Source organism: Sinohyriopsis cumingii, chromosome 2, assembly GCF_028554795.1.
Source record: "Sinohyriopsis cumingii isolate HCF-2022 chromosome 2, ASM2855479v2, whole genome shotgun sequence".
NCBI classification, from domain to species: domain Eukaryota; kingdom Metazoa; phylum Mollusca; class Bivalvia; order Unionida; family Unionidae; genus Sinohyriopsis; species Sinohyriopsis cumingii.
In genome coordinates, this window is record NC_142962.1 from 110,860,766 (window position 1) to 110,873,446 (window position 12,681).

General features: G+C 32.5%; 1 protein-coding gene across 2 annotated transcripts in view; it reads right to left on the minus strand.

Moving 5' to 3' along the window:
- Positions 1–923: 923 nt before the first annotated feature.
- LOC149805609 (low-density lipoprotein receptor-related protein 2-like) overlaps positions 924–12,681 on the minus strand; it is a 59,634-nt gene continuing 47,876 nt past the window's right edge. The window contains exons 10-16 of one of the 2 annotated variants that reach the window (XM_089950242.1): positions 11,720–11,847; positions 9,052–9,202; positions 8,471–8,577; positions 5,745–5,873; positions 3,757–3,831; positions 3,104–3,209; positions 924–2,237 (exon numbers count right to left, since the gene is read on the minus strand). In XM_089950242.1, the coding sequence (XP_089806368.1) occupies positions 2,126–2,237; positions 3,104–3,209; positions 3,757–3,831; positions 5,745–5,873; positions 8,471–8,577; positions 9,052–9,202; positions 11,720–11,847 (808 nt within the window). In that variant the 3' untranslated portion in view covers positions 924–2,125. The remainder of the gene's footprint in view (positions 2,238–3,103; positions 3,210–3,756; positions 3,832–5,744; positions 5,874–8,470; positions 8,578–9,051; positions 9,203–11,719; positions 11,848–12,681) is intronic. The other variant, XM_089950243.1, reaches the window with a different exon arrangement.

Genomic DNA, 12,681 nt, shown 5'->3' on the forward strand with positions numbered 1-12,681 from the left:
ATAAGGATCATACTACGTTTTTACATGTCAGACTAACAGTTTCTCTACTTTTTGTAGTAGGCACTCTGCATTGTTTGAGCTGATGGCTGAATATAAATAGAAAAATCAGTAAAGATGTCATTGGATTAAAACCCTGTATATAATAATATATGAGAGTTGTCACTGGAAAACACATTTAAGCCAAAACGTTATATTTCCAACTGGTTTTTGAGTCTTTCGCATTCATCCGATTTATGCCGATGTTTCTCCTCCAGTGCATCAAAACTTCGCTAACATAAGGATTGTACTTGATCGTCATTACTGGATTTGGCTTCTGTGTCAGAAAACAGATTTGACCCACTTACATCATTTTCCATTATTTTAAATGAAAAAACCATCCTTGTAAAATCTACCATTTTTATATCATTGTAATGTTAGCCAAGCACTAACATATTTCACCCATTTTTCGGGAAAATGCTGTATCTACAATTACTTATAATGTAATAATGCCTCATTTACATTACCTGGCTACAATGTGATTTTTAAAGAATTATTTATTTAAAATTTGCATCCAGATTCTGAGTATTAAATTACAAATGACTGTTGTAATAAATTAATGGTTGAACATCATCTGAAATCATATTTTCGTGTTTATATTTCCCTCTCATTTTACAAAACATATTTTTAATTACCTTTTAGAAACTGTAAGTGGTTCTTCATAAGCAGGTACTTTTCTTTTTAAGGGTCTCCTGTATATTTTTGTCACGGCTTCAATCAAAGATTGATGGTACAGCCTCAGGGCATAAACAATAAACAAAATAGTTTCCAAAACAATGACTATTACACAATATTAAGAAGACATATTTCAGGTTTGTACGAACATATTACTATAGAGTAGTAACTGAAATTTTGTTTTAACTGTATAAGGTCAAATAAAGCAAGTATTTGGAAATAAAAACTTTAATATGTATATCAATTGGAAATAGACGGCTGGAAATTATTTAAATACAATGAAATATAAGACATAACATCATATTTAGGAAACAAATATTGAAATGCAAACCTTCATTTAAACTTGAGTAAAAATCGATATAATTTAGATTGCTGACTTGAAGGAGTGGTCCTTCGTTTCACCTTATCTTAGTTCCTCGTAGATTTTTCAAAGTAGGATTCTTCGGAACTAAATGGCAATGGAATGTTGGATCACGTCGTGAATCTGACGTACAATGGGGATCACAACAACACTGTGCTGTTGATCTGGAAGTATTACTGGTGTCATCCAGAACTTTAGCAACTTTTGCGACAGATTGCTCAGTTAGCATCGTTCTGGCAATGGAATCTCACACAAGCATCTAATCTGAGGGATGTTTATTAATGCCAATTGTCCCATTTCTCCATTGTGAAACACTTTAACAATATTATGATGTCATCGATAATGATACTCAAAGTTTTCTTTAGACCATGTTTCCGATATACAGAAACTGATAGCAAAGAGACTCAATAAGACAGACACTTTTACAAAATGTTTGTTTAATTTCATTAGGAAATATATTTATATTTGAGTTTATTATACAAATACCAAAATGTGGTAACTCAACAGTTGCACTGATTCTTTTTCATTCGAATACATCATTTTTCATCTTGCTATCCCAGCAAAAGAAATTGTTTGTGTAAATTAAATTTTTATTTTACACCATACCAAGCCTGCGTATATTAAAGCGGTCAGTTGGGTGATAGAATGAAGGAAGTGAAAGTCTGCAATGTTATATTAAAGCACTGAATGATGTGGTAGAATGAAGGAGGTTTTGAAATTCATGTTTCTAACAAATAAGCGGCAGTGTACATCACAGAGAGAAGTAATAACGATGTTAAATACGAGAAGATTATGTCATTGCAAAATAAATACATGCAATAATGGTATTACGAAATTAAGTAAAAACTAATAAGTCATAGATAATATAGAAAGAAAAAAAATAAAATATTCCGGGAACATACAGATTTAAATGCGATTTTAAACACATAACTCTTTTACCAGAATGTACATGATACAAGTGAACATTGTAGAATAATAGAAAAAATGTTTTGTGAAAGATTGTATTCTTTTGCCGAGCACTAATCAGAAAAAGGTATTCATAATGTCAACGAGTTATTGAATGTCATTGTTGATCGCTTCGGATAATGCATGACTGTGTCCATCCTCCACTTCTTTTGTCATCAATTCTGAATAGCATTCACTTGTATGATCCGCCGTTTGCATTCTAAAAAAGATGGAATTGAAAAAATATGTAAACAATTACTTATTATATTACATGACACAGTATGGGTTTATTCAGCATGGTTTTAACGGTAATCATAAATAAAGGAATGCAACAAGTATTTATGTGGATAGCAGGAAAGCAAGATATATATTAAGATCGAAAATACTTTTACATATCATGATGGCAATAAGCTTAGAAGATGTGCTATCCAACTATAGGAAGTATGCATAAATGCTTATTATATAGAACTATATACATACATACATACATACATACATATATATATATATGCATATATATATTTATATATACAGACAGAGAGAGAGGGAAAGCGAGAGAGAGAGAGAGAGATTTTAAGGGTGTCGAGTGTAATATACAAATTTGTTTAAGCCACTTAAAATAGTCAAATCTGCAGATGAGCTAAAATAAATAAAATCTTACTGTCGAAAGTAATTACATTTGTTAAAACATAAAATACTGTAATTTTAGAAAATGGAGTACTTTTTCGAGACTCTTATTTATTGAATTTAATGTGTACCTTACGAAACAAATTTAAATAAATTACCATTTGTTTAGTCACATTCTGGAAATATTTGAGTCGTTCACAAATGTTTCATAAATTTAAGTTCTGCAAACAAGAAAATCTTTCAAGTGTGATCTTATAATATATTTTAGGACCTAGTACACCATGGAACTGGTTCAGCGGCATTTATGTGAACGCTATTTATTTGTATTCAAGCTAGCTAAGCACTTATAACGTTTGGAAGGAAATTAAACGGACAGGTCATCACTAATTTCCTAATCATATCGCATGCTGTATTTTATATTCTGCACAGTGGATACAAATGTGTTTACGTGTATCTTACCTCTTTTTCATTCGAAGAAAATATACATTAAGAAGCACACTGATGACAAGGAGACATGCAAGTGCACCGACTGCAGCGTGGAGAACAGTGAGACCTACAGACGATCCTGTGACATAAACACTGATGATATGAGTTCAATTAATTCTTGAATCTGTACTGTTCGAGTCAAGTATAACTTTGCGAAGAATACAGTTTAAAAACATGTCGCAAGCTGTGCGATACCAAACCAGCTGGAAGATCCTGATGGGCATTGTTATACAAAGGCATATAATGCAATGATTTCGACTATTGTACATTTATCCTAATTTATACCCATATTCCGATCACAAAATGCATAGTTATTGTCAGTCATATTGTATCCATTTTGATGGTTGTTTAGTGTCCCTAACATCCACATGACAATTTTGATAAAATTCAATCCCCATTGTGACATTTTGAGAAACATTTATTTCATCTAAGCAAGCGAATTGATATGAGGAAATTAAAATTATGCAATATAAATATGTTTAGAGAGATATACAAAATATATTGTCAATCAAAGGGGTATATTATGATATATACAGAGAGAGCGAGATGTGTGTGTTCACATATCTCTTTCTTATAATGCCGCGAATATGTTACTTAATTTAACTTTATATTAATTTGACTCTTACCGTCTATTTCAGATGAAGATGGAGATCGATTCAAGTGTGCATTCATTGTGTAGTCCGTTGGCAAAGAAATAACACCTACATTTGCATAAAGAATGGCATTAAAATTGAGATGCACAAGCACACGTTAGTAATTGCTAGACTTGCTAAATACAAATAACATAAGGCTAGTGCTTTATACATTCAAATACAACTTTAAACCAACATCTGATTCCATGATTTTACACGAAAGCATATTGATGCAATGGGTAGAGCGAACTTAACATCGTCGGATCGGCCAATAGCCTTACCTATTTTCCTGCTAAAATGAATTGTATAATATTATTAAATCATAAATGATATGTATATATTACAGCACATATTTTACAGCGATGGAAAACTTGGTATAAACAATTTTAAGTCGTCATAATCAAAGTAAGTATCAGCTGTACCTTGTATGAATATTTTCTTAAACTAATTCTAAATGTGTAGACAATATTTTAATATAAACCCGTTATACGATTTTGTAATCACGTAAAAATAGCAAATACAGCGTCAATTAATACAAAGGAGCCAATGTATTTTTACTTTAAATATTCACGCCCTTTCCATAATGCATAAAGAAGACAATTCTAACTCAAACATGTACCATCTGGTAGGACAAGGAAAGCAGGCTCAAACAAAGATGATTTCAGATCCTTGTTGTAGTGCTATACAGTTACAGTTATCACCTGTCACGTTGAAATGTCCATTTCGTTCTACTCTCGATTGTTGGCTAACACAGCTCTTATTAGCAATAATAATCACATTTATGTTGGTTGTAATTTATATTTCTGTCAACAAACATTACATTACTACAAACACGCTAGATAACTGGTTTAGCATGTCTTGCTGACTGCCAGGATGAGTGTATGTACGTAAATCAGTAAAATACCGCATATAAAATTAAACGGAGCAGACAGGGAGAAGGCCAATGCATTATTTTTCACACGTTTTAATTGTTTCCTAGAAATATCGATTCAATTTTACATGTGCATCCATAAGAAAATCAACAGCAAACAATACTTTACTAATCTTTCTTGGAAACTTTGCGATGTAAATCTAGAGATTGAGGAATTTTTAGAAGGTGTATTTTTGAGAAATATAATTTGCGTAAAGTGGATTGTTATACTTTTTGTAACATGCTATATAGTATATTGCCTTACCAAAGTATATCATTTTTAAAGCAGTATCACTGTAACACAAATATTAGCAGAGGATAAGACTTGCGCTACATTCCCAGACATTAACATTGTTATGTATAATGACTAATGACCTTTTAAGGGCAATGCCTACATATCCCATAATAATAAACACTATTTACCCATTTCGTTCTCATAGTCAAGAATCGCGGTATTACTGACCTAAATTTTGAGTCCTACTTTGCAGATGCGAATATAGTATTTAGTCTTAGATATTTCACTAAAGATTCTCATGCATTGAGAAGCAAGATATTAGGAAATTATTTCACCTACCTATAGTGGACATTTAACATGTTAATATGATTGTTACTATTATTATTATTATTATTATTATTATTATTATCATTATTATTATTATTATTATTATTCAAGTTGAGTTTGTAAATATAATGTATCTCGGATTGTTTAAATTTATTTAAAACTTGTGTCAATTTATGATGTTTGTTTGCTAAAATGCCTTCGTATCATCTTCATGCTAAAAAATACTTTATTTAGAAATAAAATACATTTGAAACTACAAAAATAATATTTTAGTTTTTAGATTAAATATTTAATAAAAAACTTTGGCTGATAAATATTGTATGAACTTGTAATATTTAATTCTTAAACTATCTTAAACTATTGGCAATTCATTTGGATTTTTTTTCAAAAAAACATACATTATACAAGAGGCCAGAATGATGTCTTTCTCACTCTTTCGATCTGAAACTCGTCCCAGCAATGAATTGGGTGACGAAAGAACTCATATAACTAACAGGTTACACAACTTACTTGTTTGGCAGGTTAGACCATCACTCTCAAGGAACATGCCATCAGGGCAAGCACACATCTTTAGACCACCAGGGCGCGGGAAACAAAAATGGCTGCATGAATTACGTGCATTTGAACAACCATGTCCGTCTAAAATATAAAACGCATGATAGAGGATAAAGGCAGATACGACGATTCATGTTATATTTAAATGTAACTCGTGTTCGCACTCATCAAGATTGTACGTTTATTATTAAGTCTTGAACCTTAGCAAATCATGTATGGAAATGAGCGCGGGTCACTCGCTATATACTAGATGAAAAGACAAGATGATACGATAAATGTTTGGTCAATATCAGCCATACACATTAGCATCAGCTTCAAAATGCAACGATTACAAATACATATGCATCCGATGGTAATTTAAGTTTGTAACTTTATTTTGCAAGCGGTTACCCACTTGTGCGTAGGAAACATAATACCTAAAGCAAGGTGTTCAATTCGCTGTTGACTGAGCTCACATACTCTTGCATTACCCATGAATCAATGGACAATGCTCGTATAAATGGTGCTACTTTATAATTGTGATAATGTGGCGCAACTTGGGAACTTTAGCCTTTCCGTTTCTTCTGTGACTACATGTAGCCATTAATTCGTAATCCCTGAGATACCGACGCATGACATAGGCGAACTCTTCTTGTTTTGTGAATATTTGCTGGTATCTTTCTACGATGGTGAAGAGAGAGAGATGTTCTGGTGCTACACTTACAATGCGACTATTTTTAATGGTCGGTTACTAAAGCCTTGACAGCTACCACAATGAGAAGAAGAAACAGCTGGGAGAGAAGTGACGGCATTAACACATTTTAATATTAAACAATCTGTTTTAGAGCCTTATTTTTTATAAAGTATGAAGACTAAATACAAATAACAAACAATGCATTAAATAGATTACATTATATGTCTTCTTCAGCCCATTAAATTTACCCTGCTGTTTTGAAAGACTATTACAACATTGTATCAATGATATTGTAAACACTGTTTTAAAATCCCGTGAAAGTGCTGCCAGGGACGGAGAAGTGTTCTAAGACAGGGTTCATGTACAGTCTGTTTGTCATCCAACCAGGTTTATATAATTAGATAAATTACATTCTCTGTTTTGCAAGTTTTGCTTAGACCATGCATGTGCAATATTTATGTAGTCACTGTGCTAGAAAATGTCTTTGTTTTTATCACAGGTTCATAGGTTTTGAACATTTTATCGCCACGGTAGACAGATTGACTAGGGTAGCCATGACTAGCGATTTGCGTTATCTTCGCCCTGACTAGAATGTCCTTGAGGTTGTTCTGGTCTCTGGTAATATCCGGGGTATAATTTATGATACATACATTTCTAGGGCAACTTCAATAACGCGAACGTGTGGCCCATCATCAAATCGTTTGACACATTAAAGTTAATCATCCGAAAAAACAGAACTAGACTGCCTGAAACAAAAAAAAAAAAAACAAAAAAAAAAGAAAACTTAAATGGCGTTATAGACAAGGGGCAGATAACGCCAACTGTACAGCTCAAACTTGGTTCCTTTGGTGATAAAAGGTGCAAAACCCGTCCCCATATGATAGAGAGAAGCACATTCTCTATCATACGAATGAGTGAAAGATTGACCTGACATAGTCCAAATAGATCTTGCGAAACAGAGAATGTAATTGATCTCATAACATGCATGATTGATAGTCCTCATTATCAAAAGTTACGCAAAAGATTCAATCATCGCAGTGACAACGACGATATATAGACATCCTTTTCACAGAACACATATATTTCCTTGGCCACGATTTCAACCTTGAACATTCAGCTTCTAGAATAAATTAACTTTCTGTTTTTTCAGGTTCTTCTGAAGTCTTTTGTATTCGTCAAGGCCGAAAATAATATCGGAATTACATTATACATTAAACGTTTTCCAACATTCTGCAATACATGTAATTTAAGGAATGACAACACGTTTATAATTTTCTTATACATGTCCGCCTTTTCCTACAACGAACTTTTATTATATTAATAACGTGATTTATGTCATGACATTGATTACATATGTTACATATGCGTGTGCCGGGAAGATTTACTGTATTTGCTAGTATGGTTGGCCGTTACGAAAGACGTAATTCGGGGTTACTTCAAATATTTTTTCACATTATAGAATAATTCTCATAAAATGATCCCCAAAGCATTTAAAAATTAGTCACTGGTCAGAGTATATATTCTTTATTTAGTATAACTCCATTTTGAAAGCACGTTTCTCCTTTATTTATGTCGAATATGCTGTTCAAAAGGCCCAGTGTCATATACGCTAAATATTTACAGCTGACGCTTCAACCATGATTTCATTTGGATCTAATGATTCAAGATATTCATGTACAAAAGCGGAGAATGTACCAGTGGTAATGAGGTTATCGTTTTTGGACAATATTAATATTCGTCGCCAACTCCTTCTAGCGACGCCCTGTCTTACAAGTGTAAACTACGTTTGCATTGATTGATGTCAGTTCATTGCATTTAAATCCGCAATTGCGTTCAAACTAAAACAACAACAACAAGAACTAATTTAACGGTCTTGACGGAAAGAAATTAGATCCGCCACCTAACTGGCTATTATGTATATATTTAATAATTGTCCCTGATAATTACCCCATTATGGGTACATAATTAGTAGATGGGACAAAAAAAAAATAAGTGTTTGTATGTGTACCTATATTCAGTGTTCCGTTAAAAATATGAAGATCAACGATGTTTCCATCAGTGGCATGAGCAAATGGCGTCGGTTTTCTCTCATCTATTCCGATTTGCATCACATATCTACAAAACAAATGCTCTCTTAAAACATGATAGACTTAATCAATTAAGTATGACTGCAATAAAGATAAGTGTGACAGCAACTGAGATTACGCTGATGATATTATTTTACTAGCTTTCCATGTTTTATTTGTATTCCAATTAAACTTTTCTGTTATTTTAAAAGTTAGCCCTAACAACTAGAACTATTTATAGTCCTTTACAGATATGCCTTGAGCATTATTGGGAAGGAAAATCAAGCTCGTGTTGATTGAACAACTCTGCGCAGGAAAGGTGTACGATTAAATTACTAACTGACCTGCCTGACAATGATTGTAAGAATATGTTAACGAATAAAGCAAAAACATATTTTCGTCATTTTATAAAGATTAATAAATAGTTATAATGAGACTACATAGGTATATAATGCCACTTAAATCTCCGACACCCATAACACAAATCAGAAGATGCAGTAAAAATACACATGCTCAGTAGTACCTCCGACTCGATGATGTAAAGTACAGGTATGACTGGTAGAAGGCAATCCTGTAGATTGAAGATTTCGTCTCCTTGTAAATGAGGTGATGATTGAAACCGTTCAAATCAGCTTTGTATATGCCACCCGCGATACACCAGTACAGAACAGCCTCTGCAAATCAGTGCTCCAATATTTAATATTTTAAGATCCACCCTTATTGTCTTGATTTCAAACTATCAATATATTACTTTCTATGATGCATTTTGTTTTGGCCCTACACTCACATCATATTTAATATAAATCTTTATGATGAAATGTTATATTGTGTCATTTATTGGTTTCAAATGAAACAGCACAAAGCATTCATGCAACAACCTGGTATGGGAGCCTGACGAAATGTACTAAAACTTACGTAAAAGGTGCAGTTCCATTTCCTTGATATGCTCTCTCTGTTCAAATGGAGAGGGGGCTAAAGTGTGCCTATGATTTTTCAGTAGATGTTTGCTATCATTTTGAGGCAAGTAAGTGTGAAACTTGTTTTATTGTATATGTCATATTGTCGAATTCCAAAACATTCATTATTTATTATCTTTATATAGCAAACGACACTATCACATATCTTCCATGGAAAGTATTTATATATGTTGAAATTATTTGGAATTTGCAGAATCTTAGTAATTCACGAACATCTGCATTTGGAGGAAGCAATACAGTTGTATAGGACATTCAAATATGATCTAAGCATTACTTCAAGGATAGACTAACATGGTATACATAGATCAGAACCAGCGTGTACTTGTGTGACCCAGATCATAGTACATTTAAGTTAATTATCCATTATTATTTTTTTGGCGTTTAGCTATCTAACATGCCATGATATAAATGTTTTTCATTATTGAACGTTTCACTTTGTTAACAATATAATGATGAAGGTATCATGATGAAAAGCATTTAAATGAAATATAGAGACATGTAAGATTACTGGACTGGCATGCGTCATTTTTTAAGAACTTTATTAATAACAGGTCCGAGAACTGCAAGGAAAAAATGGCATCCACTTCATTTTCAGTAGTTTTAACACTTTAGGGGTTAATGGCCATTTAACGATGAAGAATATGAACAGTGAAATTAACTTCGTCACGAGAGACAATTTACAGAAATTGTAATAATTCTGCCCTATCGGCACTTTATTTTATTAGAAATAAACAAACAATTGTAAACGTCATGGTACTATTGCCCTTTTTGCTAATGCATATATTTAGAAGAGCTAATCAGAAATCTAATATAAAATGAAAGTTTTTCTTAATAGCACGAATCACGAGTACGGCATTATTACTCAACATATATTAGACAAAATATTGTTACGTGTTTCGGCTCTTTTAAACAATAACAAGAAAAAAGTGGCGACAACAAGCTTTGTAAAAAATAATAAACAATTTATTTCCCTAAAATAAACGGAAGAATGAAAAAAAGAACTTACGGTTCTACGAATCAGTTCCAAACTATTTCAATAATAATCCAATAATTCAAAGATAGAAGTCCTAGTAACAAAATATCATAATTAATTAATTCGAATCACGATAAAATGAAAATGGTAGACGATAACGTATGCTGTGCTCAGCGTCGTCCTGATGTGTTAACATTTATTTGTTTAATCACATATAATACTATTCCAGTGTTTGATTTCTGTAAATTTTGATAATTTTCCTTGTCTAGAAATTTATTTAGAGCAAACCGGTTTCCAGGGAATTTGTTTACTTAGAATGGAATAATTTGAAGAAAAAAGTAAAACCTCAAACTGGTCACAATTAAAACCACTTTGACGTCACAGGAGTTCAGGCAAGAATACAATTATTACTCAATACATTAATATTAACTCTGGCTACTACACAAAACATATGCTCGGATGCGGGTCAATCTTCTGGTAAAGCAGTAGTTTTGAAAACAAATTGTTACATGTTATGTGTCGCGCATTTCAAGTACGGCTTCGATTTTAGTTCATGAATCTACAATGAAACAAAAAGTTGATTACTTCAATTAATGAATCAAGGTCAGTAACTAGGCCAGCATTACATAAAAAATTTATCTAATGGGTGTTTACGAAAAACTGAACTTAATTTCTGGAAAATGAATTTCTGGAAAAAATCAAATCCAGTCAATATAATTACATTACAATAACATGAATTCGAAGTTGAAACAATAAATCTAACGTACAGGCAACTAAATTAAGACAAATGTAAATTAAATCATATATACATAAAATAAGCTTTCGAAAGATATCTGATACGGTAGAGTGAATGGATGGGGTTATGAAGAAGCAGCCGCTCAGATAATGTTTTCGGCTAATGCCCTTTTCTACACTAGCAAAAATAGTATTCATAACGAAAGAACCATCACTCGTGGAATTAATGTATAACAAGGCGGAGACCAGTGCACATACTCCGTGTCAGGTTTATGATTTCTCTTTTAACCGTCAATGTCTGCCATAATTGGTAGAATAAGCATACATCTTTGCTTTGCTATGATAATTTTTATATGTCCTTCCTCAATCATGAAGGTAAAACCCCATTCAGCATATCCCAAGATGTGCTAGGACCGTTGCAATGTCGATAAACAAAGACGTTATACATAGCTTTAATCCTCGTAAAATCATCAAGTACACCAGATAATAACAAGCGATCATCACACCTGTAATGTCTATGGCCAGGCCGGACGGTTCTACATGTCCTGTGTTGATCAACTCCTGTCTATTTGTGCCATCATAGTTTGCTGTTTCAATCTTGCCATTGTTTCCAAAACTAGTCCAAAATATGGTACTGAAATTAATCGATACAATAATACTTACCATCTATAAATTAACATTGTTCCTTACGATAAAAGATGATAGAGAGTCGCCAGCAGTCATATGATTAACTAATATAAATTTCGCCATATCAAATAATCACCGCATAGTAAAACACTAGTAAACTCAATGTCGGAAATAACATATATCAATTAATCATACGTATGTTTCTTGATCTCTCTATCTATATATATTCATGCGTATCGCTTCTCAAATGAACACATTTTGGAACGTATTAATAACGTGTTCTAATTTGTCTTAAACTCGATTGCATAAAAAGGTAACCCTGGATGTTAAGGTTAGGAAAGGTTATACACATTTCTTATCAATTAATGACCATTCAACAAATAGTGGAAGGCAAGATTGGATTATTTTCCATTCATAATGAACCGTAAAAAATCAACGAGACAATTCAAAACAAAGTATTGAACTTTGCAAACTTTTCAGCTTCCTAATATTGTCAAACAAGTTTTTTTGTTAACATTTGACAACTATTTTTTGAACCATGATTAACATTGCATTATTTTATTTTATAATCAATGATGTCATTACGAGTATTTTAAGAACTTAACTAAAATCAAATCGAAAATCCCAAAGAAGAGATGAAAGTCTGAAACAAGTAAACGCATATTGCAGTGTATCGTGAAATCTCTTTGGACAGGAAACTAATGTAACTATGTTTCCCATTCGATTGAGGTTTGGTTTCACTGGTATCGAGTCATTTTACATAAACTGAAATGATCAGATGAATATCCATGGTTATAAGTTAATTTCCATTTTAACCTATAAAAACCACTTATTTATTTCA